Source organism: Oryx dammah, unplaced genomic scaffold (assembly GCF_014754425.2).
Source record: "Oryx dammah isolate SB20612 unplaced genomic scaffold, SCBI_Odam_1.1 HiC_scaffold_2, whole genome shotgun sequence".
Classification (NCBI taxonomy): Eukaryota; Metazoa; Chordata; class Mammalia; order Artiodactyla; family Bovidae; genus Oryx; species Oryx dammah.
The window spans coordinates 50,950,167-50,973,005 of NW_024070186.1; the positions used below are offsets into that span (position 1 = coordinate 50,950,167).

The 22,839-nt window shown below is 38.9% G+C and overlaps 1 protein-coding gene across 1 annotated transcript in view; it reads left to right on the forward strand.

The window, feature by feature from the left end:
* Window positions 1–8,068: 8,068 nt before the first annotated feature.
* Window positions 8,069–22,839, forward strand: part of NMD3 (NMD3 ribosome export adaptor) — a 34,470-nt gene continuing 19,699 nt past the window's right edge. Inside the window, exons 1-7 of the mRNA XM_040248060.1 lie at window positions 8,069–8,235; window positions 8,797–8,852; window positions 9,934–10,068; window positions 12,040–12,136; window positions 17,518–17,598; window positions 18,315–18,443; window positions 18,864–18,954. Coding sequence (XP_040103994.1) covers window positions 8,809–8,852; window positions 9,934–10,068; window positions 12,040–12,136; window positions 17,518–17,598; window positions 18,315–18,443; window positions 18,864–18,954 — 577 coding nt within the window. The 5' untranslated portion in view covers window positions 8,069–8,235; window positions 8,797–8,808. The remainder of the gene's footprint in view (window positions 8,236–8,796; window positions 8,853–9,933; window positions 10,069–12,039; window positions 12,137–17,517; window positions 17,599–18,314; window positions 18,444–18,863; window positions 18,955–22,839) is intronic.

Here is a 22,839-nt window from a genome sequence, read left to right on the forward strand (position 1 = left end):
AACTACTAAGAATTGAACATTCTTTAAACATTCTTTAAGCCAACCCCTGGAAGTGTCCCACATGCAGCTGCGTTTAAAACAAATCCTGCCAACTGCAATCTTATGTTCTCAAGGTCTCCCCTTATAGCTATGCAACTATTTCAGACCTCAACCAATCCTTACTTAGCAATCACCCTTACTTCTTGCCAGCTCCAATTATAATTCTTAGTAAGTAACTCATGTAATTAACTGTAACCTTGCAGTTTTTGCCTTTAACAGTCTCTCTCATTTTGTAGTCTGGCAGAACACAATTCAAGTGCATCCTGGATCTGTGTGTCCTAGGAGGCAGTTCTAACAAACTCCAAATGAGCATTTTTAAAAATTTCAATCAGGTCTCAGTTTCTAAAATTAGGCTAATGGCACTTTTGCTAAGTAACCCCTCTCTGAGCTTTAGCTCCTTCACCTGGCAAATGGGGATTAATGCCTATTTCATAGGACTGCTGTGAAAATTAAATTTAAACAGTGAGTGTAAAGTGTCTGACTTATAGCAGGTAACTTAACAAATATTTATTCATTTTTCTTTTCCCTTGGAGCTTAAGATCTAGTTGGGATTATCAGTGGTAAACCCACGACAAGGTAAAGAAAAATTCAAGATTTAAGCCACAATTCACATTCTCTGAGGTGGCTGGAGAGGATGATTTTTAATGTCCCTTCCAGCTCTAAACATCGATTATTCTATACAAGCTGTATGAGAAGTGTCATGGGATGCTGCATGATGAATTGGCAGTTGGGAAGTGCAGACAGTAAGAGCTATGGGGTCAAAGAAGTGAGTGACTGCCCTGGGCTGGAATGGTTTAGGAAGACCATTAAAAAATTCTGAGCTGTCTGAGCTAGAACAAAAGCCCAATCCAATTAGGAGAATGACTGGCAAGAGTCTAATTATAATACAAATTCAGGCCAAGCTGAGAAGAATAAGAAACAGAAGATATTGTAGAGAAAGGCGAAAGGAAAAGGCAGTGTCAGCAATTTGGTTTCTGAAACAGAGAATATTAAGCAGGTATCAGGGTTTTCATCAAGGTAGCTGTAGTGTATTAGTCCTGCTGAGAACCTCCTGTGAGTGAAGAATCTGTTAGAAATGTGTTTGGTGACAAATAATAGAAAATCTGGCCAATAGTGGATTAGACAAAGTGGTGCTTTTTTTTCTCCTTCAAGGGAAAGGACTCCTGGGTTGGTGCCACCATATAACACAGCCTAGACACAGGCTCTTTCTAGCTCTCTCCTGCCTCACCTTCTGCTTGTTGGCCCTTGCCCTTATTGTTCTTTGCCTATGGTTAGGAGGTGGCTGCTGTGCCTCCATACATCACATTTGCACTTCAGACAACAGGCAGACAAAAGGGCAAAGGAGCAAAGAATGAGGGCAAAATGGTATACCCACTGAGTCTGTGCCTTTTTATTAAGAAAGCTAAAGTTTTCTGGAAGATTGCCCAATCAAAGTGAGTGAGTGAAGTCGCTCAGTCGTGTCTGACTCTTTGCGACCCCATGGACTGTAGCCTACCAGGCTTCTCTGTCCATGGGATTTTCTAGGCAATAGTACTGGAGTGGATTGCCATTTCCTTCTCCAGGAGATCTTCACGACCCAGGGATTGAACCCAGGTCTCCTGCATTGGGTGGCTGCTGTGTCTCCATACATCACATTTGCACTTCAGACAACAGGCAGACAAAAGGGCAAAGGAGCAAAGAATGAGGGCAAAATAGCATATCCACTGAGTCTGTGCCTTTTTATTAAGAAAGCTAAAGTTTTCTGGAAGATTGCCCAATAGGCTTCCCCTTTGTAGCCTGCTGGCCCAAGTCATGCCTCGTGGTTGCGCCTAGTGGTAAAGAGGGAGAAGGGGAATGTGGATGGGGTTACTTAGCCGACTGCTGATGAAGAAAAGTGTGCCTTGTGAAAAAAATTACTACAAATTCAATTTCCTTAGTAGTTATCAGGTTATTTAAACTATCTACTTCATCTGGGGTGAGTTGTAGTAGTTTGTGCTTTTTAAGATATTGATCTATTATCAATAAGTTTTCAAATTTTTGTGTGGAAGTTTTTCATAGTATTCCCTTATCAATATCCAACTATTTGCCAGTTACCAAACTCTTTAAGATATTCAGAAACACTGTATATGTCATCAATTTTTAGTTTATTGTAGAAATCTTTCTCAGAGCCATCCTATTGCTCCAATCCAGAGTCAAGTCCCCTTTGTATAGCATATAACTATCACCTTGGGATTTTGCTTTCCTCCTATTTCCTGAGTCTTGTGTCTTCCTTCTGCTTGGTTTATATCTACCAGTAACTTCCTCAGACGGGTGAAACTGAGAATATCTTTATTCAACTCTCACACTTTATTGATAATTCAGTCTAGTATAGAATTCAAGGTTGGAAACAATTTTTCTTCAAAAATTTCAAAGTATGTCTTCTTGTATCTGTTGTTGCTTTTGAGAAGTCTGAAGCTATTCTGATCTTGAGCCTCTGTTGGAGACCTGTTTTTTCCTACCTGGAAACTTTTAGGACTTTTTCATCACTAATTGGGAGGCCACGGTTCAACTAACAGATAAAATATCCTAAAGTAAATCAGCTACATAACCAGAAGTTTTAGAAATTGCTTCTATCTAACATCCAAATTTGCCTACATACACTCCCTGTATACCTTTGAAATCTCCCCTGAAACTCTACTTCAGATGATATAAAATGCCCACATGGTAAAAGTAAGTTTACTTCTTAACAGTTTTGGCAGAAAAATTCTCCCCATCACCTCCAGACTGACTGGTCATTACAAGTACAGTTTTGTGTGTCCCTTCCATTCTTTCTACAGGAGTGAAATAAAAAACAGACACCAAACATCTTTGAGATCATCTGAGAGGAAGAGGTGAGGAGGCTTTTAGGATGAATGAGACACTGTCATGGTAGCAATTACTGAAAAGAAAGATGAGAGGAAAAAGTTTCATATCCCCAAATTCTTAGATCTTTGGGACCCAGTGGAGATAAAATTTATTTATTTTTATTTTTTAATTTATTGGAGTTTAGTTGATTTACAATGTTGTGTTAGTTTCAGGTGTACAGCAAAGGGAATCAGTTACATATATATATATATCCCTTTTTTGATTCTTTCCCCATATAAGTCATTACAGAGAATGGAGTAGAGTTCCCTGTGCTATACAATAGGTCCTTATTAGTTATCTATTTTGTTTTGTTGTTGAAAGTTATTTTGGTACATCTAAATTTGTTCACTTCTATTTTTTCATTGTTCATCTTCTCTTTTAGGATACCTATTTTCCCACTTTGCAAAAGTGGGGAAATTTCTAAGTATTATTATTTTGATTTTATCATTTTATCTGTTTTTTAAAACTGGGATTCTATGTACAAGTTTATTTGTATTTTTAAAACTTTTTGTTGAAGTAAAATGCACATGCAGACATTTGCACAGATGTTAGAGCTGAATGAATTTCACAAAAATGAACACTCAAATTTTATTTTGTTTATAATTTCTTTATCTTGTAAATTAATAGTGAAGCAAGATCACAAGTGTGATATCTGAAATTCTATACAATGGATATATCAAATACTAACCATTTCTTGCCATTTAACTCAATTGCTGGTAAGGAACTTTGGCTGAGAATGACATACCTCCATCCATAATAGTTTTTGCAGTTTACTAAACACTTCCTTTTGTAGCTTACAGCTTACTAATGTTTCTACGTACCTTGTCTTAATCATTTCTCATAACAACTTTATGAGGGACAAATAATTACACAGTTTTAGAAAGAAAGAACCAACAAGGACCTACTGTACAGCACAGGAAACTACTATACTCAATATACTGTAGTAACCGATAATGAAAAAGAATCTTAAAAAGAATATATGTATGTATGTATATAGGCTTCCCGGTTACTCGGTGGTAAAGAATCTGCCTGCAATGCAGGAGACGTGGGTTCAATGCCTGGGTTGGGAATATCCTTTGGAGAATGAAATGGCAATCTACTCCAGTATTCTTGCATGGGAAATCCCACGGACAGAAGAGCCTGGTGGGCTACAGTCCACAGGGTCACAAGAGTCACATTTGACTTAGCAACTAAACAACAACAATATGGATATATAACTGAATCACTTTTGCTGTACACTTGAAACTAACACAACACTCTAAATCAACTATATTTCAATAAAAATTTTTAAAAAAAGAAAGAAGGAAACTGAGGCTTAAAGAGGTGAAGCAATTCCTTGGGGGCAGAGGGTCTAAAAGCCGTGGGACATAAAGCAAGGCCCTGAGAGTCCAGCGTGGAAGGGAATTCATGCATGCTCAGTCATGTCTGACCCCATGGACCCACCAAGTTTCTCTATCCTTGGAATTTTCCAGGCAAGAATACTGGAGTGGGTTGCCGTTTCCTACTCCAGGGAAATCTTCCTGACCAAGGGATCGAACCCGCATCTTTTGCATCTCCTGCATTGCCAAGAGGACTTTTTTACCACTATGCCACCTGAGTGGTTCCTGAGAGTCCAGGTCTAGTATCAGTTCTATAGACAAACTGCTTTTGTGTAAGGCATGCTGTGAGGCGCTGACTAGATACCCTTTCAGGAATGAAGGACTTATTCCTCTGAAGTACTTATTCCTTATCCCTACTACTGGTGGAAAACTCTGAGTTTCACCACTTCTGGGACTCCCTTGGCTGAAGAGAGAAACCTCACCCAAGGTTATGCCTTCTTCAGCGGGCAGTCACATCCAATGTTGCATCAGTGAACCATGGCCCAGCACCCTGGGGAAAACTGAACTCATCTCAGTTTCAGAGCTTCTGGCATTATGGTTGGTGAGGCCTACATCAGAGTGCAGGGCACCACATCTTCTCTCCCTGCCCAACTGTGAGTTCCTCCCTCCCCTTCCACAGGTGTTGATTCTAAGCGTGCTCCATAATAAACCTCTCCTACACTAATCTCTGGATAGTGAGAGACACACGTGCTATCACATGGGGTAAGAATAGCCATACTCTGCATTTGAAGGAGAAGGCGATGGCACCCCACTCCAGTACTCTTGGCTGGAAAATCCATGGATGGAGGAGCCTGGTGGGCTGCAGTCCATGGGGTCACGAAGAGTCAGACACGACTGAGTGACTTCACTTTCACTTTTCACTTTCATGCACTGGAGAAGGAAATGGCAACCCACTCCAGTGTTCTTGCCTGGAGAATCCCAGGGACGGGGGAGCCTTATGGGCTGCCGTCTCTGGGGTCGCACAGAGTCGGACACGACTGAAGCGACTTAGCAGCAGTAGCAGCAGCAGCATTCGAAAGTTTTGTATAGAATTTCACTAACAGCTATTGAGCAGTTATTACTTGCTAGGTATAGAAGATAAACTTAAAATTAAGAAAACTCTACTTTTAAAACACTTATTCAAGTTATCTCCAAGAAAAGTGAAAGTCATTCAGTTGTGTCAGACTCTTTGTGACCCCATGGACTGTATAGTCCATGGAATTCTCCAGGCCAGAATACTGGAGCGGGTAGCCATTCCCCTCTCCAGGGGATCTTCCCAACCCAGGGATCGAAACCAGGTCTCCCACATTGCAGGTGGAGTTTTTACCCACTGAGCCACAAGGGAAGCCCAAAAATCCTGGAGTGGGTAGCCTATCCTTTCTCCAGCAGATCTTTCTGACCCAGGAATTGAACCGGGGTCTCCAAGAAAGTAATGTAAGCTAAAACAAAACTGATGAAAATATTTATATTTACCTTAATTGGTCAATAAAGATATTTTATGGATTCTGATATAAATTTTTAAAATATTTATATCAGTGACATGTTTGTGGCTTGTGGTTACATGCTCCCCCTTGTAACTTGGGAGGGAAAATTCACAATATCTGGAGCCCCTGAGAGCCTGCAAACGAAGGAGGAAAATGTCCTCAAATTCCTCACAGCAGAGCCCAGTGAGGGGGCGCCAACGTGGCTTCCCAACGGGATAGCACATCTACAAAAGGAAAAGTGATCGTGTTACCTTGTGAATCTGAAGAGAATCTGGGAGAAGCTTCTGCTGGGCAGCTCATGCCCTTGCTGACATTGAAAGCCCAGCTGATGCCAGTATCACGTGCTCCAGGAATGCTGGCCATTTGGCCAAGCTGTGCTGAAGTTTGCTTTTGCTATGGGAGCTACTTCCATTGTGGGGCGTGTCATCCACTCCTGTAATCATCACTGACCAGATGTAGGCAGCTTCTGCCCTGTCTTCTGTGCTTAGAGACCCCAGGGGTGACCACCAGTATCACAAAGGCATCTTACAGTAACCCACCTACTGTTGCTCCAGGTCACTCAGACGCTCCCCTGTGCTGTGTGGACACTGCCACCCCCACAGCAAGAGGGGAGCTCCTGGGGTCTGATGTGGCCATGCTGGCCTGGGGATTCTGTGCCTGTGAGGCTCCATCTCAGGTGTGCACCTATGTGAGGTCAGGTCCTGTCTCTGCTTCACCAGGGATCCTGAAGAGACTGAAAAGGAAGAGCAGGTGGTACTGATAAGGCTGAGACTCAGGAGGAATTTCAGGGTGAATGAATCACTCCAGGTCCCGAGTTTATTTCTACTCAACCCCAAGTTGCAGATGGGTCTGTAGGCACATGTGGCCTCGGTGCCTTCCAGCAGCTCCTCCTGGAGGACCACGGCACTCTGCCCGCCTCTGAAGGCTGGTCTACAGCTGCCGCGGCTCAGGCCACTGACCCGGGAGGAACAACCACAGTGGTCTTACATGGCTCCTTCACATACTCTTAAACAGAAAATGTAAATAAGGTTGATGGAAAATAAATAGTTTCTTGGGGGAAAAAAAAAAACTCCCATGAATAAGAATAGCTGATCTGAGCCTCAGAAGGCTGGGAGCCTAGTATAGTGGCACATGGACACAAACTTAGACAAACTGTTGTTTGGGTCCTGGTTCTGCCACTTGCTTGCTACAGAACTCTCAGCAAATTACCTAGTTGTTTGGAAATATCAGCCTCACCTGTAAAACATAAGCTTCATGAGGGCAGGAACCATGTCTGAGTTGATCTAATGCCTAGGAAACCTGGCACTATGGCACTTGATGACAAATCATACATAGTATAGAAGCACTGTATTGAGAAAGAAAAAAGGAACAGCCCCAGACATTCAGAACGAGGCTCATACTCACAGATCGGCCAGAAAAGGATTAGTTCCTGTAGGACCTGCCAGTTGGCTTGTATGGCTGTGTGCTTAGGAATGTGACAGGTTATGTCCAGGCCAGATCCTGAAGGGTCTTTTTACTATGCAGAGAAATTTGAATTTTCCATCTAGGCAATAATCCAGAGCAGAGAACTTCGAAGGATTAAAAGCAGGGGAATATAACAAGATCAAACTTATACTTTGGAAGGATGGGGTGTGGAAATAAGAAGGAATGGGGGACTACTTAAGTTCCCTACACAAGACATGGGAGGCCTTCTCTGATCACAAGGTAACCTTGCTTATTCCTTGAAATTTGGGGTGAGAAGACAGAAAACAAACAAACAAACAAACAAACATGGTTGCCCTCTTCAAATATTTGAAATTCTGTCATAAGAAAGAGTGATTATATTCTTTCTGAGCTGCTCTAGGATCAAGGTATAAAGTCATTAAGTGCACTATTGGGGAGCATTTTCTAATAATAAGTGGTTTTAAAATAACATAGACTTCACAATTACTTCTTGCATTTCTTTCTCATCTATTCAACAAATATTCATTGGAGCAGTTATGATGTGACAGGCATTAGGCATATAACGGTGAGCAAAAGAGACAAAAGGCACTGCCCTCAACGGAAGTTACTCTAATTTCTTTGAGTAATGTGGTGCCGTGAACGGATAACTTTTATATAATCATTTAACCAAGAAGCAAGTTCCCAATAGGGATATCTAAAGAGTGGCTTCGAGTGAGTTCTGGCCAAGGAAGGATGATAACCCAATAGAAGAGTTGTAAAGTCTGTTAAATCTCAGAAGCCATAGGACGAGAGAGCCCCCTATCTATCTTCTCTCTTGAATCAATCCTGCCTGTTCGGCCTCCGCTCCGCCCAACTTTCCCCAGCGCCCTCCCCTTCCTCCGCCCCCACCCGCAGCTGTGAGTCTCGTCTCGCGACTCGCGGGATTTCGAGCCCTTCTCTCGCGTGATCGGCATTGTACCGGCGTCACCTCTGGTGGCTACTCTCCGGGCTACTGAAGCTGGTTTTGCTGTAGATTTCGAGCACGCTTGGGTCAGGCCCAGTGGTGTTAAGTAAGTTCTGGTGGCCGAGTCCCGCGCTGCAGTCTCGGGGGTCTCTAACGAGACCGGGACGGACTCCCTCGTCGTGGGCCGACTTCGGGCCGCTTGGGCTCAGGGTGTGCGCCGCCGGCAGGAGCTTGCATGAGGTCTTATCCGCGGGGTGCGGGGTCAGGTCGGGGTGGGTGGCCTGCAGGCCTGGTGACACCGCCCGCGGACTTCTGCAGTGGGTTCTAGGCGCGTCCGCAGCAGGGTTTGCGGCTGGTGGTGTCCGGAACGGCCCCGGCCGTTTCTGGCCCCTTTTTGAGTTCGCCGGGGTTGGCGCCCAAGTGACACCTGAGGTCAGCGCCCAGTTTCATGGCTCCGAGGGTCTTGCATATGAGATCCTCCTCTAGTCACTTCCTTCTGTTATTAAGGGAATTACTTCTTCCAGAGATTGCAGGTGGGATGGGTTTTTCTTATTTGCTGCTGTACGAGGCTTGGCTGTCTTATACAGAAGAGGCAGAAGGATGATTTGTATAAAAGAGTGAATAGAAAAATGTCTAAATTTCACTGTTCTCTGTCCTTGAAATCAAGGTGTACAGAAAAATGGAGTATATGACGGAACCCGTCAAGCACACACCTGGACATATGTGAGTCGCGTCCCTTTTCCTCTATCCCCATTACATTTAAAAACGTTAAAATGAGTCTTTAAAATTTACTGTGGGGAAAGCTTTTCTTTTAGGGGGATTTGTCTTAAGTGGAAAAAATGAAAAGCCTTGTTTCCTGGAAAAAACGAGGTCGTTTTTCGCTAGAAAGTTTGTTGTGGTAAATACTGTTTTAAAAGTATTAAAATAGTGTCTGTACATTCTTCTAGATTGGCATCAACCTTTGGCCATATGTGGCTTTTTAAATTTCAAGTAATTAAAATGTAATAAAACTAAGTATTCAGTTCTTCTATTACCCACATTTCAAATCCTCAGTAGTCACATATGCCTGGTGGCTACCACAGTGGACATTAGTGATTATAGAACTCTTTATTTTGGATAGCTCAATGATTTTTAAATACTTTCTGTTCCCAGTACACCTAGGGTTATGACACTGCCGTCAGTTACACTGATACTCTTCCATCTTTTTTACATTTTTGCAGTCCCGGTGCTATATTGAGGCTTTAAAAAAATTTTTGCCTTTGGACTATAAAGCTGTCTAATGATTACTATTAGCGGTTATTTAGATTCTCTAGACCTTCTTTTTTAACCTTTTGTATATCAGTCATATTTTGAGGCTTTTTGGAATTGTGGCCATATTTATTTTTTTCCTCAATAATCTAAGGCTTTTAAAAATCTAGTGCATCTTTGAAGATTGCTCAAAGTCAGGTTTTTAAAAAGGGCAGAGATACTGTGGCCTAAGTTGAAGACTTTGGTTGGTTTGTTAATTTTATTACTATTTTTTATTGAAGTATAGTTGATTTTTCAATGTTGTGTTGGTTTCTGCTGTACAGCAGTGTGATTTAGTTTCATATATATAACTGTGATTCAGTTGTATATATATATTTCATATTCTTTTCCATTATGGTGTATTATAGGATATTGATTATAGTTTCCTGTGCTATACAGTGGGACCTTGTTTATTTTATATATAGTAGTTTGTATCTGCTAATCCCTGTTTGATAGTTTTTAAATTAACTAGTACATTTATGAAATGTAACTTGAAAAAATGTATGCTTTATTTAAGCTTGTGCTGCGATTGTGGTGTCCCAATTAGTCCAAATCCTGCTAACATTTGTGTGGCTTGTCTGCGGAGCAAAGTAGACATCAGCCAAGGCATTCCGAAACAAGTCTTTATATCTTTCTGCAAACAATGCCAAAGGTATAGTGTGATACTTTTTTATCCTACTTAAAGTTGAAATTCATATATAAGAGAGCTACTAGAATATAGTGAGATTAAGATACATATATTAAAGTGCATGTAACTGAGATTTAAGTTTTATTTATGGTGTCAAAGCTAGAGATTATAGAATTTGCAATTTGTAATGTAGTTTTCTAGTTTTCCCTGCTAATGTGGTGAAGTTAGTATAAAGGGATTGAATCTGTTTTTTTTCTGTTAAGGAATTAAAAGGTTTGATATGTATAATTAAAACATAAAAGTTAATGTTTTCAGGCGTGAGAGCAGATTTTAAAGACATAACTGTTGGAATTGCCATGAAGTTTTTGTTTTTCCCTTCAATCATTCAAAGCCATATATGATAAAAAGCACCTTATATTTAAAAGTAATTTGGCAATGTAGTTTAAAAATCCTATGTTAATGTTTCTGTGTAACTAAAACGACTATGGCTAATGGGGAAAAAGCTCAGTATATCATGTCTAGGATGGTCAAAAATTTGAAGGCAAACTTACGTTAATGTTTTTTATTTTCCTTAGCTGTTGCATAAATAGCTTATGTCTAGTCTGCTATTGAGTAATACAAAACTGCCCATTGAAGCTACCCATAACATTGTATGTCTGTGACTTCCCAAGTGGGTTAGGACTCTAGTGGTGAGTAACTTTTTTGGGAGGGAGGGGTTCATGAATCCCTTTAAGAATTTAAAAGCTGCATTTCCCCAGAAAAATACATAAAACGTGTACATAAATATAAAAATAGGAAACTTGTATTCTGTTTCAGGGAGATTATAGTTTGTAATCTTAATCTGTAATATTCTTTATTCTTTATAGCGATGTGGAGTGAGAAAAACACTAGATTCCTCATGAACTAGGTCTCTGAAACTTGGCCATTTAACCTCTCTAACACCTTAATTTCCTCCTCATAATGAAGGGGCTTTAATAGATGACATATGAACATTTTCTAAATCTAAAAATTTGGCTTACGACAAAGGGACCTGTGTAAGTAAGGTTTTTCAGTGAACCTTTAAAAGTGAAAATCAGAACATTTACTTAAGGAGTATGAACAAAGCATTCACATAATACATTTAGAAGTATTATGTATTTAACAAACATTTGTTGAGCATTTACTATATGCTAAGCACTGCCCTAACTCCTTGCCTGGTTGGGCTATAAGACTTCAAGTACATATATAAAAGATTTTAATTTAGTCACGTTTTATATAAGACTTTAAATTTTACAATTTACAATTTGAAAATTAAAATTAAGATTCGTGTGTTAGTCGCTCAGTCATGTCTGACTCTTTGTGAACCCATGGCCAGTAGCCCACCATGTTCCTCTGTACAAGGGATTTCCTAGGCAAGAATACTGGAGTGGGTTGCCGTTCCCTTCTCCAAGGATCTTCCCTACCCAGGGATCAGACCTGGGTCTCCTGCATTGCAGGCAGTCTCTGTAGTGTCTGAGCCATCAGGGAAGCCTGAAAAGGGATTTGAAGTACGTGAGTAGTCTTGAGCTCTTATTTATACATAGTATAAGGTACTAATTTACATTTTTTGTGCGTGTGAGAAATAAGCAGTTCTTAAGCATTTTATTTGTTCACTATAAACCATTTTAATGCTATTGTGAGATGAATTTTTATCCATGTTTCAGAACATAGCACCAGGAAATTCTTCGCATTTTTTTATCATTGTAATTCTTATTGGTGCTTGAAGTAATAAGACCTTTTAATAAGTTATTACAGATTGACTTTCTCAAATACTCATAATTTCACCTTTTTAACTAAACTACTGGTCTAATTGAAAGTTTCTGAACCTATTAAAATATATTTGGGTTAAGTGCCTCAGATCAACATTGAGTATTATTATATCTAGTTAATAATCATTGTTGTGTCTTCATATTTAAGTGATTTTTTTTTTTTTTTTGCTGAGAGATACTGAGTTTCAATATGGTACCTTTTTCCCAGGTATTTCCAGCCACCAGCAACTTGGGTACAGTGTGCATTAGAATCCAGGGATCTTCTTGCTTTGTGTTTGAAAAAAATCAAAGCCCCTCTGAGTAAGGTAGGTCAAATAGCTAAAATCAGTTTTTGTAGGTGTATGTGGGTATGGGTGTGATTTAATGTCTCATTTTCAGATAATCTTTGTATGAGTAGATTTTACAAAATAACTGTTAAATGCTGCTGTTGATAAGCACACTACTACACATGCTGTTTTCATCTTTCAGTTCAGTCGCTCAGTTGTGTCTGACTCTTTGAGACCCCATGAATCGCAGCACACCAGACCTCCCTGTCCATCACCAACTCCTGGAGTCTACCCAAACTCATGTCCATCGAGTCTGTGATACCATCCAGCCATCTCATTCTTTGTTGTCCCCTTCTCCTCCTGCCCCCAATCCCTCCCAGCATCAGGGTCTTTTCCAATGAGTCAGCTCTTCACATGAGGTGGCCAAAGTTTGAAGTTTCAGCTTTAGCATCATTCCTTCCAAAGAAATCCCAGGGCTGATCTCCTTCAGAATGGACTGGTTGAATCTCCTTGCAGTCCAAGGGACTCTCAAGAGTCTTCTCCAACACCACAGTTCAAAAGCATCAATTCTTCAGTGCTCAGCTTTCTTCAGAGTCCAACTCTCATATCCATACATGACCACTGGAAAAACCATAGCCTTGACTAGATGGACCTTTGTTGGCAAAGTAATGTCTCTGCTTTTGAATATGCTATCTAGGTTGGTCATAACTTTCCTTCCAAGGAGTAAGCGTCTTTTAATTTCATGGCTGCAGTCACCATCTGCAGTGATTTTGGAGTACAAAAAAATAAAGTCAGCTACTGTTTCCACTGTTTCCCCATCTATTTCCCATGAAGTGATGGGACCAGATGCTATGATCTTAGTTTTCTGAATGTTGAGCTTTAAGCCAACTTTTTCACTCTCCTCTTTCACTTTCATTAAGAGGCTTTTTAGTTCCTCTTCACTTTCTGCCATAAGGGTGGTGTCATCTGCATATCTGAGGTTATTGATATTTCTCCCGGCAATCTTGAGTCCAGCTTGTGCTTCTTCCAGCCCAGCGTTTCTCATGATGTACTCTGCATAGAAGTTAAATAAGCAGGGTGACAATATACAGCCTTGAGGTACTCCTTTTCCTATTTGGAACCAGTCTGTATATATTCTTTAATGGAAATGAAAGTCCTTTTGCTTTAAAAGATTTAGTATAGAATCAAACTTTTTAGTTGATTATTTGAGAACCCCTTTTGTGCAGTAATCTTTTATGAAAAAAAATATATATACGACCATCACTAAACATAATTTTGGAGACTGTAATAATATTAGGACTATGGTTGTCAGTTTTTTAAAAAATGTTCATTACTCTCTGGAAGGAAGATACCTGTACTTATTATTTAAAGTCAGTACATAAACATCTCCAAAAACCAAACAGGGTTTGTTAGTCTAGTTAGTCTCTCTACATAACACTTTCAGTTTTCTTTGTGCTTAACTTTATTAATTTTGTCCACCAGCTATATTTTTAATTGAAATGGACTCTTTTGGTTTGAAGGCTTTCAGATTCTCTTAGCCTCTGAAAAAATTTCGTGTAACAGTTCTTTGAAGTTTCTCTCTTTATTTTCCTTGTTTCTTTCTCCCTGGAATTCTCATTTGTCAAATGTTGGCCCTACTAGCTTAAAACTTTGTGAAATGCATTTTTGCCCTTGTATTGTCTTTAATCCTTTTTTTCCGTGTGTTCCTGGCAGTTTCTTTTATCTTCCAATTTTTGTATGAATTTTTTTCAGAACTAATAGTTTAAGTTTAGAATTTTTAATGTTCTTGATTCAGTCTATTGAATATTTCTGAAAGCTTAATTGTTGTTTTTATACTTTCCTTCTGTTCCCTATTTGTCTCAAGTTGTCCCCCGCCCCAGAATCAGTTTTTTGTGTAACTTGGTTTTTTGCTTTGATTCCTCAGGCTTTTATCAAATGTTTATTAATAATTCATTAGCATTTCACAGATGTTTATTGTTAACCTTGTGCCAGTCTGCTTGTGGTGTCAGAAATATGGCAGTGAATGAGAGAGGAAAAATCTCTGTCTTAGAGACCTTTTATTTTGGTTGAAGGGGAGGGTATGGAATGGGCAGTAAGCAAAATAAATAAGTATGTTAAAAGGTATAAATTCTGTGGAGGAAAAATTGAGGAACAGGATAAAAACTGCTCAGGAAGAGTTGCAATTCAAAATAGAGTGGTTAGAGGAGACCTCATCGATAAGGTGATCCTGCTGCTGCTGCTGCTGCTAAGTGGCTTCAGTCGTGTTCGACTCTGTGCAACCCCATAGACGGCAGCCCATCAGGCTCCCCCGTCCCTGGGATTCTCCAGGCAAGAACACTGGAGTGGGTTGCCATTTCCTTCTCCAGTGCGTGAAGGTGAAGTCGTTCAGTTGTGTCCGACTGCTAGTGACCCCATGGACTGCAGCCTACAAGGCTCCTCCATCCATGGGATTTTCCAGGCAAGAGTACAGGAATGGGTTTCCATTGCTTTCTCCGAAGGTGATACTAGAATAAACATTAAGGGAGGAGGCCACAGTGTAGAGAAGAGCACTATGGGTAGCAAAACAAGTGTAGAGGCCAGGGACAGGAGCAAACCTGTATGGTTAGAGTGGAACTGGGAGGACAAAGTACTTGGGGGTGAACTAGGGAAGACATGGAAAGTCTGAGTAGGTCAGGCCTTATGGGCCCTTTTGAGGACTGGTTTTTACTCTGAGTGGGGCTCCCTTGGTGGCTTAGATGGTAAAGAATCTGCCTGCAATGCAGGTGACCCGGCTTCGATCACTGGGTTGGGAAGATTCCCTGGAGAAGGGAATGTCAACCCACTTCGATATTCTTGCCTGGAGAATTCCATATGTTTAGAATAGATATGAGGCGGATGGGGCCCTTTAGGAAGTGATTGTAGTAATCATGAGAAATGATATTTGAATCAGTAGTAGCGGTAGTGAGAAGTGGATTGATTCTGGCTGTGTTGTTGAAGGTAGTCAGTAGGCTTTATTGATGAAGCTGGATGTATGCTTATGAGTTGAAAGAGTCAAGGGTGACTTCTATGGTTCTTGAGCAACCAGGAGGAAGTTGGTTATTAGTGAAGTAGGAAAGACTTCAAAAGGAGGAGGTCAGGTGGAAGAAATCAAAACTCATCTCAGGTGGTACTTAGCTGTTCCTTAGACATGGAAGCAGAACTAGTGGGGAGCTGGATGAATAAGCAAGGGCATGGTCTAGACTGGAGATAGTGAATTTGGGGATGTATATGGTATTTAAAGCTATGAAATTGGATGAGATTTCCTAGGGAGTTTAGAGAAGGAGAAATTTGAGGGCTGAATTCTGGGATCCTTTGATGATAAAAGTTTGAGAAGATGAAAAAAAAAATCAGTCATTACTTCTCATTTCAGTTCAGTCACTCAGTCATGTCTGACTCCCTGCGACCCCATGAACTGCAGCACGCCAGGCCTCCCTGTCCATCACCAACTCCTGGAGTCCACCCAAACCCATGTCCATTGAGTCGGTGATGCCATCCAGCCATCTCATCCTCTGTCGTCCCCTTCTTCTCCTGCCCCCAATCTCTCCCAGCATCAGGGTCTTTTCCAATGAGTCAGCTCTTCACATCCGGTGGCCAAAATATTGGAGTTTCAGCTTCAACATCAGTCCTTCCAATGAACATCCAGGACTGATCTCTTTTAGGATGGACTGGTTGGATCTCCTTGCAGTCTAAGGGACTCTCAAGAGTCTTCTCCAACACCACAGTTCAAAAGCATCAATTCTTCGGCACTCAGCTTTCTTTATAGTCCAACTCTCACATCCACTGGAAAAACCATAGCCGCCGCTTCTGTGCCATCGCAGCCTAATTAGCTGTAGGGAGAGAGAGTTATATATATATATAGATAATCAGGAGATCTAGAAGGTGAAGGGAATGTTTAGGAAAGAGATTCAGGATTTAGAAGGTTTTGTTGTTAGTGAATGTTGAATTCCAGAGGCCACAACAAAAAGGTTTTCAGGATTTGAGGAGGAGTATTGGATGGGACAGAAAAGGGCATATGTGTTACACATGGAGATTGGAGTGTGGGAGATGACCAGGTAGCTGAGGTAATGGTAAAGAAGGTTAAAGGGCTCAGTAAGTTGGATTAGTCCTGGTTGTCTGAGGACAGATAGTGTGGTGAGACTGAGCTGGGGAGTGGTGAAGTAGATGTGTTTTTCTCTCCACTCCTACAGATGGAGATTGGAGGCTGAGGAAAGGGCAGTGTTATACAGGCCCATGGAGCTTCCTTGGACTGCCGCAGATGGAGACTGAGGGAATAAACAGCTCTCTGTCACCCTTTGTACCTGGTGACTTGTCGACTGACTACTAGGCTTTGGTTTAGGGGAGCCAGTCATATGAGGAGGGTTTTACTCTGGACTGCTGTATCTACACTAGCTTATCTACTTCTCACCAGACAGGTCTTGATAAAATTATTATCTGCCTGCTGAAGTCTCCCAAACCTGTTATCTATAACTCAGATTTCTCCATAGAGCACCAGACCAAATGTGTATATCTCACTATCTCCTGAACAGCTTCACTTGGATATCTCAGATAAATCCTCTTGAACTTAAGTGTCTGAAACCAAATATAGCACATTCCTCTGCATTTAATCTCTTTTTTGTGTCAGAAAAATAGTGTTACCTTGGTGTCCAAGCTGGATCCTTGACTATCATTCTGAAATCTTCCCATATCTATTTGTTATTAAATGCTATAGATTTTATCTCCCAAATATCTCTTGGCTTGGATCCTTCTGCTGCTATTATTTCCAGCCCCTCAGTTCAGGTTTCCTAAACTCCTGCTCAGATTAATGAAACAACCTCTATTTTTTGTTCTCCAACCTCCTTTCTTAAAACACTCATTTTAGCCATATGAGCTGCATTGAGTTTTTCACATAGGGCAAACTGTTTTTGGCCTCTGCTGACTCTGCTGATTTAGCAGTGTGTTACCATTGTGGATTCAGTCTTCAGTGCATGAGACTCCCTCTGAAGAATGAATGTCCATATATATTTTTTAAGCCACAGATTTACTATAGAGAGAATAATGAAAGTAGAAACCTTTGTTCATGAGATTTCTAGTAGATGATGAAGTCGTCAGGTCTTTGTTTTCTCCTAAAAAGTGTACTTTGAATTAGAAAAACTACTGTTTTTAGGGGAAAGGAGTTTTTTCCTTTTTAATTTTTGCTTGAATTATACCAGTTGCTTTAATATTGTCATTAGATTTTCACTTTACTTGCTGTTTTTGTTGCCATACCTCTGATGGCTTTTTTTTTTTTTTTAATTGGTAATGTTGGGTAGATTAGTCACGGGATTGCATAAGCATCTTGAAATCTTTTTATTTTGAGTTATTCTTTCATCTTTTTTCTCTTCAGAAGGTAACTTATCTTTCTTTTTGTTTGTGTTTTATTGAAGGTACGGCTTGTAGATGCAAGCTTTGTTTGGACTGAGCCTCATTCTAAGAGACTTAAAGTTAAACTGACTATTCAGAAAGAGGTAAGCTATACATAATTTTTTCGGCATGGTTAAAGTGTAGGTAGTGAAAATATGGGGCTATTGGTAAATTATGACTTGACAGCTTAAAGAGAAACAAATAACATTCTTAATTTTAATTCTTTGTTTTCTTTTGGATCATCTGCAGAAATGATCAGGTCACTAGTAAGACCAGCCTTTGTTCATGATTAGTGGGCTAAGTTAACTTTCTCCAAGTCATTTTTATTTGAAATAAGATTGAAGTAAAAACATGAGCTAAGGCAGTGCTTCTCACTTGGCTGACGGTTATGTCTCACAGTGACTCATTCAAACTGGATTCACCTGGATATAAGACTCAGAATCTGTAAAGCTTCCCAGGTGATTTCTGATGATTGGTTAAGTTTGGGAACAATTAAGGAATGACCTCTTTGACAGTTTTGTCTCCTAAGGATGAATTTTATACACACACACATGCATATATATGTACATATAGCTATAAAAAATCTTCAGAGAATATCTTAAAACCACTTCAACTGAAAGGTAAATTTGATATGTTAATCTAATAAATCTTATGAATTAAACCTATATATGTTTCTGGAAATAGTATAACTTAACGACTTTAATTGTAATTTATTACTAATGTCCTCAAAGCATTCATAGAAAAAGATTTTAAGTTAAATATTAAAGGATCTTCTTTTGATAAAGGAAAGAATGAAGGAGTGGATTGTTTTCTTTGTCAGGTGATGAATGGTGCCATCCTTCAGCAAGTGTTTGTGGTGGATTATGTTGTTCAGCCCCAGATGTGTGGAGATTGCCACAGAGTGGAAGCTAAGGATTTCTGGAAGGCTGTGGTTCAAGTCAGGCAAAAGGTAATGAGAGAAAGATGATGTGTGAGTCCTCCATCTGTATTTTGCCTTTGTCCATTATAAATAGTGGGTAAAGCCTTCTCCTTTCCCTTCTTTCCAAGTAGTTTAGGCACCAAGGATAGTCCAGGTCTTCGGGACATTCACCTTTAGAAACAGATCACTGCCACATTTTAGATAATTTTTAGATTGTTTTTGTTTTAAAAATTATTGTGCTATCCTACATGGAAAGGAAACTGGAAAAAAAAAGGGATCATGTATGCATATAGTAGATTCACTTTGCTGTACAGTGGAAATTAACGCAACATTGTGAAGCAACTATGCTCCAATAAAAATTAAAAAAAAAATAGTGTACTATGTCTGTAAGTGCCTTTTTTTTTTTTTTTTGTATTTCATCTGTTAATCTAGTGCCTCATTTATGTTTAGACTTTGCACAAAAAAACTTTCTACTATCTGGAACAGTTGATTTTGAAGTATGGGATGCACCAGAATACACTTCGTATCAAAGAGATTCATGGTGAGTTAAAATTTAAAGCATTTGAAATGATTTCAAATTTTATTTTAACTATCTTAATAAGGAGTCTTTTATCATTATTGATAATATCTAGAATAGGACTGTCCAAAAGAACTTTCTGTTAGGAAGAATAAAAATCTTATTTTTTTTTCTGCATTATCCAACTAATATGGTAGCCACTAGCCATAAGTAGCTGTTGAATATTTGCAATGTGATTAATTTTTTAATTTAGTTTTTTAAATAAAAAATTTTAATTTTTTTCTATTTTAGTTTATATTTACACTAAATGGCTACCAAATGAGTAAACCAGTAACTGCATTAACAGAATGTAAAGTGGTAGAAATTTGTCAAAAACTTGTTTTGTGCAGAATTCAGGTTCTTATTGAAAGGAAATTATTTTTGAGATCTGTTAGTTGTAATATTTTTGTTTTTCGTATGCCTAGTGGCATTTGTGATGCATACATTGAATCAGAAGGGTAAACTCAGTAATAATAAACAGTGATATACAAATGATATAGTTAGATTTCTCAAAGATGGAATTTTAAAATATTTGCGTAGTTTCATAATGGCTCCTCAGAGTGTGTTCTTTCTTAGCACTTATTATTTATTAGTGTAGCATACTTACATATGCTAGATGATGGATGAATATTTCTTTAATAATATAAAATATAAGTATTCTTTAGCAAATACTTCAGTCTTTTGCTAAAAGTGAATGTTTTTAGTTGTAGGACATGTGCATAGTTTTCCTAGTTGTTACAGTACGGGTTTAGAGATAGCTTTTCTTGAAGGAATGACCAAATTCTTGTGCTACTTATTTTAAAAGTGTAAGTTCCTCTTTTACTTACTGATGTGTTATTCATAAGTTGAAGAAAGTACTTAGAAGTGTGGTTTGGGGTCTCTTAAATGGGGGGGCGGTGAATATCACTTTTGTCACTTGGAGAAACTCTTTTAAACTTTGTATCTGATTTGAGTGCATTACCAGTAGACATAAGGTTAATAGTCAAAATCTGTGGAATGTAGCTTACTGAATACTTATTGTAGGTAAAGTACTTTGCTACCTCTTTAACACAGTGTCTACTATTTGTGGCTAGCCATCTGGCAAAAATGCACTTTTGTTCTGAGTAACTTTGTTTTGAGTAACTTGGGAATTGGGATCCTAATATGCTCTGCTAGCAAAGGAAACAGAAAACTCTGATTATTGTTCATCACCATGGCAGAAGTATCCTCACCGAATTTTTTGTAGCAAAAGACTTGGATACATTCTGAGACATACTTTTGCAGTCACTTTCAAAACCAGAAATGCTGGAAGTGTAACAATCCTTTTTTTCATCCAGAATTAAATCTGTTTTTTTCCTACTGGTTCTTGGTTTGATGTAAATTAATGTTTTGTTAATTTGCTTGTAACTGTGTTTTAAAAATCATAACTATAAAATTTCATAAAATTTTAAATTTAAAATTCTAAAAATTACAAAAATTATAAAGAAAACAAGCTTTTATGAATAAAGGACTTCTGCCCCATTTATCCACTTGTTATTCCCAGATATAGCCCCTTAAAACAGGATATTACAGTGTTTATTCTGTGTATCAATTGTGATAACATTGGTTTCTCCTCATATTTGAGATGGTTCTGTAACATTCTGTGACTTGCCATCTTGCTGTATTTAGAAACCTTTCCACGTCATTGCATATAATCCTGTTTCATTATTTTTAACTCTGTGGTTGTGATTTGTTAATCATTGTGTTTTTAATTATTTAGTTGTTTCCTATTAATTGGCTTACAAGATGTTCCAGTTTTTTGCTACTACAGGCAGTACTGTAGCAAACATCTTTATGTTTGTGCATAGCTAGTAATTTTTCTTTGGGACTGAGTTCAGAAATTGAAATTACTGGACAAGAGTTTGCAAATGTTAAATTTTTACATGTGCAACTAGATTGTTTTCCAAAATAGTACCAGTTTATAGTCCCATCGCTTGTGAGAATTTCTGTTTTACCAAACACTTGCCAGTACTGCATAAGATTGTATTGGGCTTTCTAATTTTTGCTGTTCTAATGAAGAAAGTAATGGTATCTTGTTTTTATTTTCATTTCCTTGATTACTAATGAGGGTTAACATTTTCATATGTATTGGCTGTTTGTCTAATGTAAATTATTCTTTATATATCTAATTTTTCCTTATTTATTTCCTGTTATAGAGGATATCAATCTCATTATGTGTGTATTTATATACAGAGAGAAGCATGGAGAGCATGCCCTTGAGTGTGAGCTGAGAGAGCAGATACTTACTGTCTCATGTCTTCTCTTATCTAAGCTGTTCATATTTTAGTCATATGAAGACATGTAAAAGTCACTCAGTCATTTCTGACTCTTTTTGACCGTGACTTTACAGTCCGTGGAATTCTTTAGGCCAGAATACTGGAGTGGGTAGCCATTCCCTTCTCCGATCCCTTCAACTCAGGGATTGAACCTGGGTCTCCCTTATTGCAGGTAGATTCTTTACCAGCTGAGAGCCACAAGGGAAGCCCAAGAATACTGGAGTGGGTAGTGTATCCCTTTTCCAGTAGATCTTCCCAACCCAGGAATCCAACTGGGGTCTCCTGCATTGCAGGCGGATTCTTGCCAACTGAGTTACTATGGAAGCCCGTTTTAGTCATATAGCTACTAGGGACTCCCATTTTAGTCTTATAGCTATGGCTTATGACTTTGTATCTTACATAGGATAGAATCTTCTTTCTTTAATCTTTCTATCTTTATACTCAGATTATTTTTAAAAAGTAGATTTTTGTATTACTTTTGGATCTTTAATCTTACCTGGTATGACTTTTTCCCAAAAAGTTGACTTGCGTTGTCTCGATACTTACCTACCAAGTAGTCTCTTCTTTACTCACTGATGTAAAATACCTCCTTTCTTGTATATACTAAATTCTTCTATACACATCCCACAGTTCTAGTTTATTTTGTCTCATTGCTTTTATCACAATATGTAAATTATACTTCATAATATGTACCCTCTTGTTAATTCTTTTGTAAAACTTGGTTGATGGTAAGAGCATTAATTGTGGAACCAGATTTTGTGAATTTGAATCTCTTTCCCACCATGCTTTCGCTGTGTGACCCTAGGTGACCTGGTGCATAATCATGTTTTTTTCAGTTCTTTTCTGTATTTCTTTAACATAGTTTTCCTCATCAAAATTTTGAATGATTCTCACTTTTTTTTCCAGGATATTCTGTACTTTTAGTCATTGGGGATGGTGGGTTTTTTGGGCATGGTGGTTTTTACTACATTTTCTAAGTCATCATTGCTAATATTTTTGGGAAGCTCTTGATTTTATAGGTTGGTCTTTCTGAAATTTCTTAATATCACTAATGGTTTATATTCTTGTGTCATTTACATAATACTATTGGTTTACTAGGTAAATTATTATTTGTATACAGTGATAGTTTTATTTCTTCCCTTACGGTATTATTCCCTCTTTTTCTCCCCTTTCTTTTTCCCTCCGTATCTAGGAGTGGAGAATAGCGTTGAGTGGTAATGTAACAGGGGTTATTGTCTGTCTGTGTTTCACCCCTAAATAGAATATTTGTTGAGATTTGTATTTGGTTCATTTACATACGTAATTATATTAAAACTATTCTCTCTAATCTTGCTAGTAGTTATGTTAGTGATATAGAAACAATCAGAGTTTTTTATCTTTCTGCATGGTGTTAATCAACATCTTTAAGTTTAATAAGTACCAGCCCATTAAGCCGGAAAAGGCAATGGCACCCCACTCCAGTACTCTTGCTTGGAAAATCCCGTGGGTGGAGGAGCCTGGTAGGCTGCAGTCCATGGGGTCCGTGAAGAGTTGGACATGACTGAGCAACTTCACTTTCACTTTTCACTTAAATGCA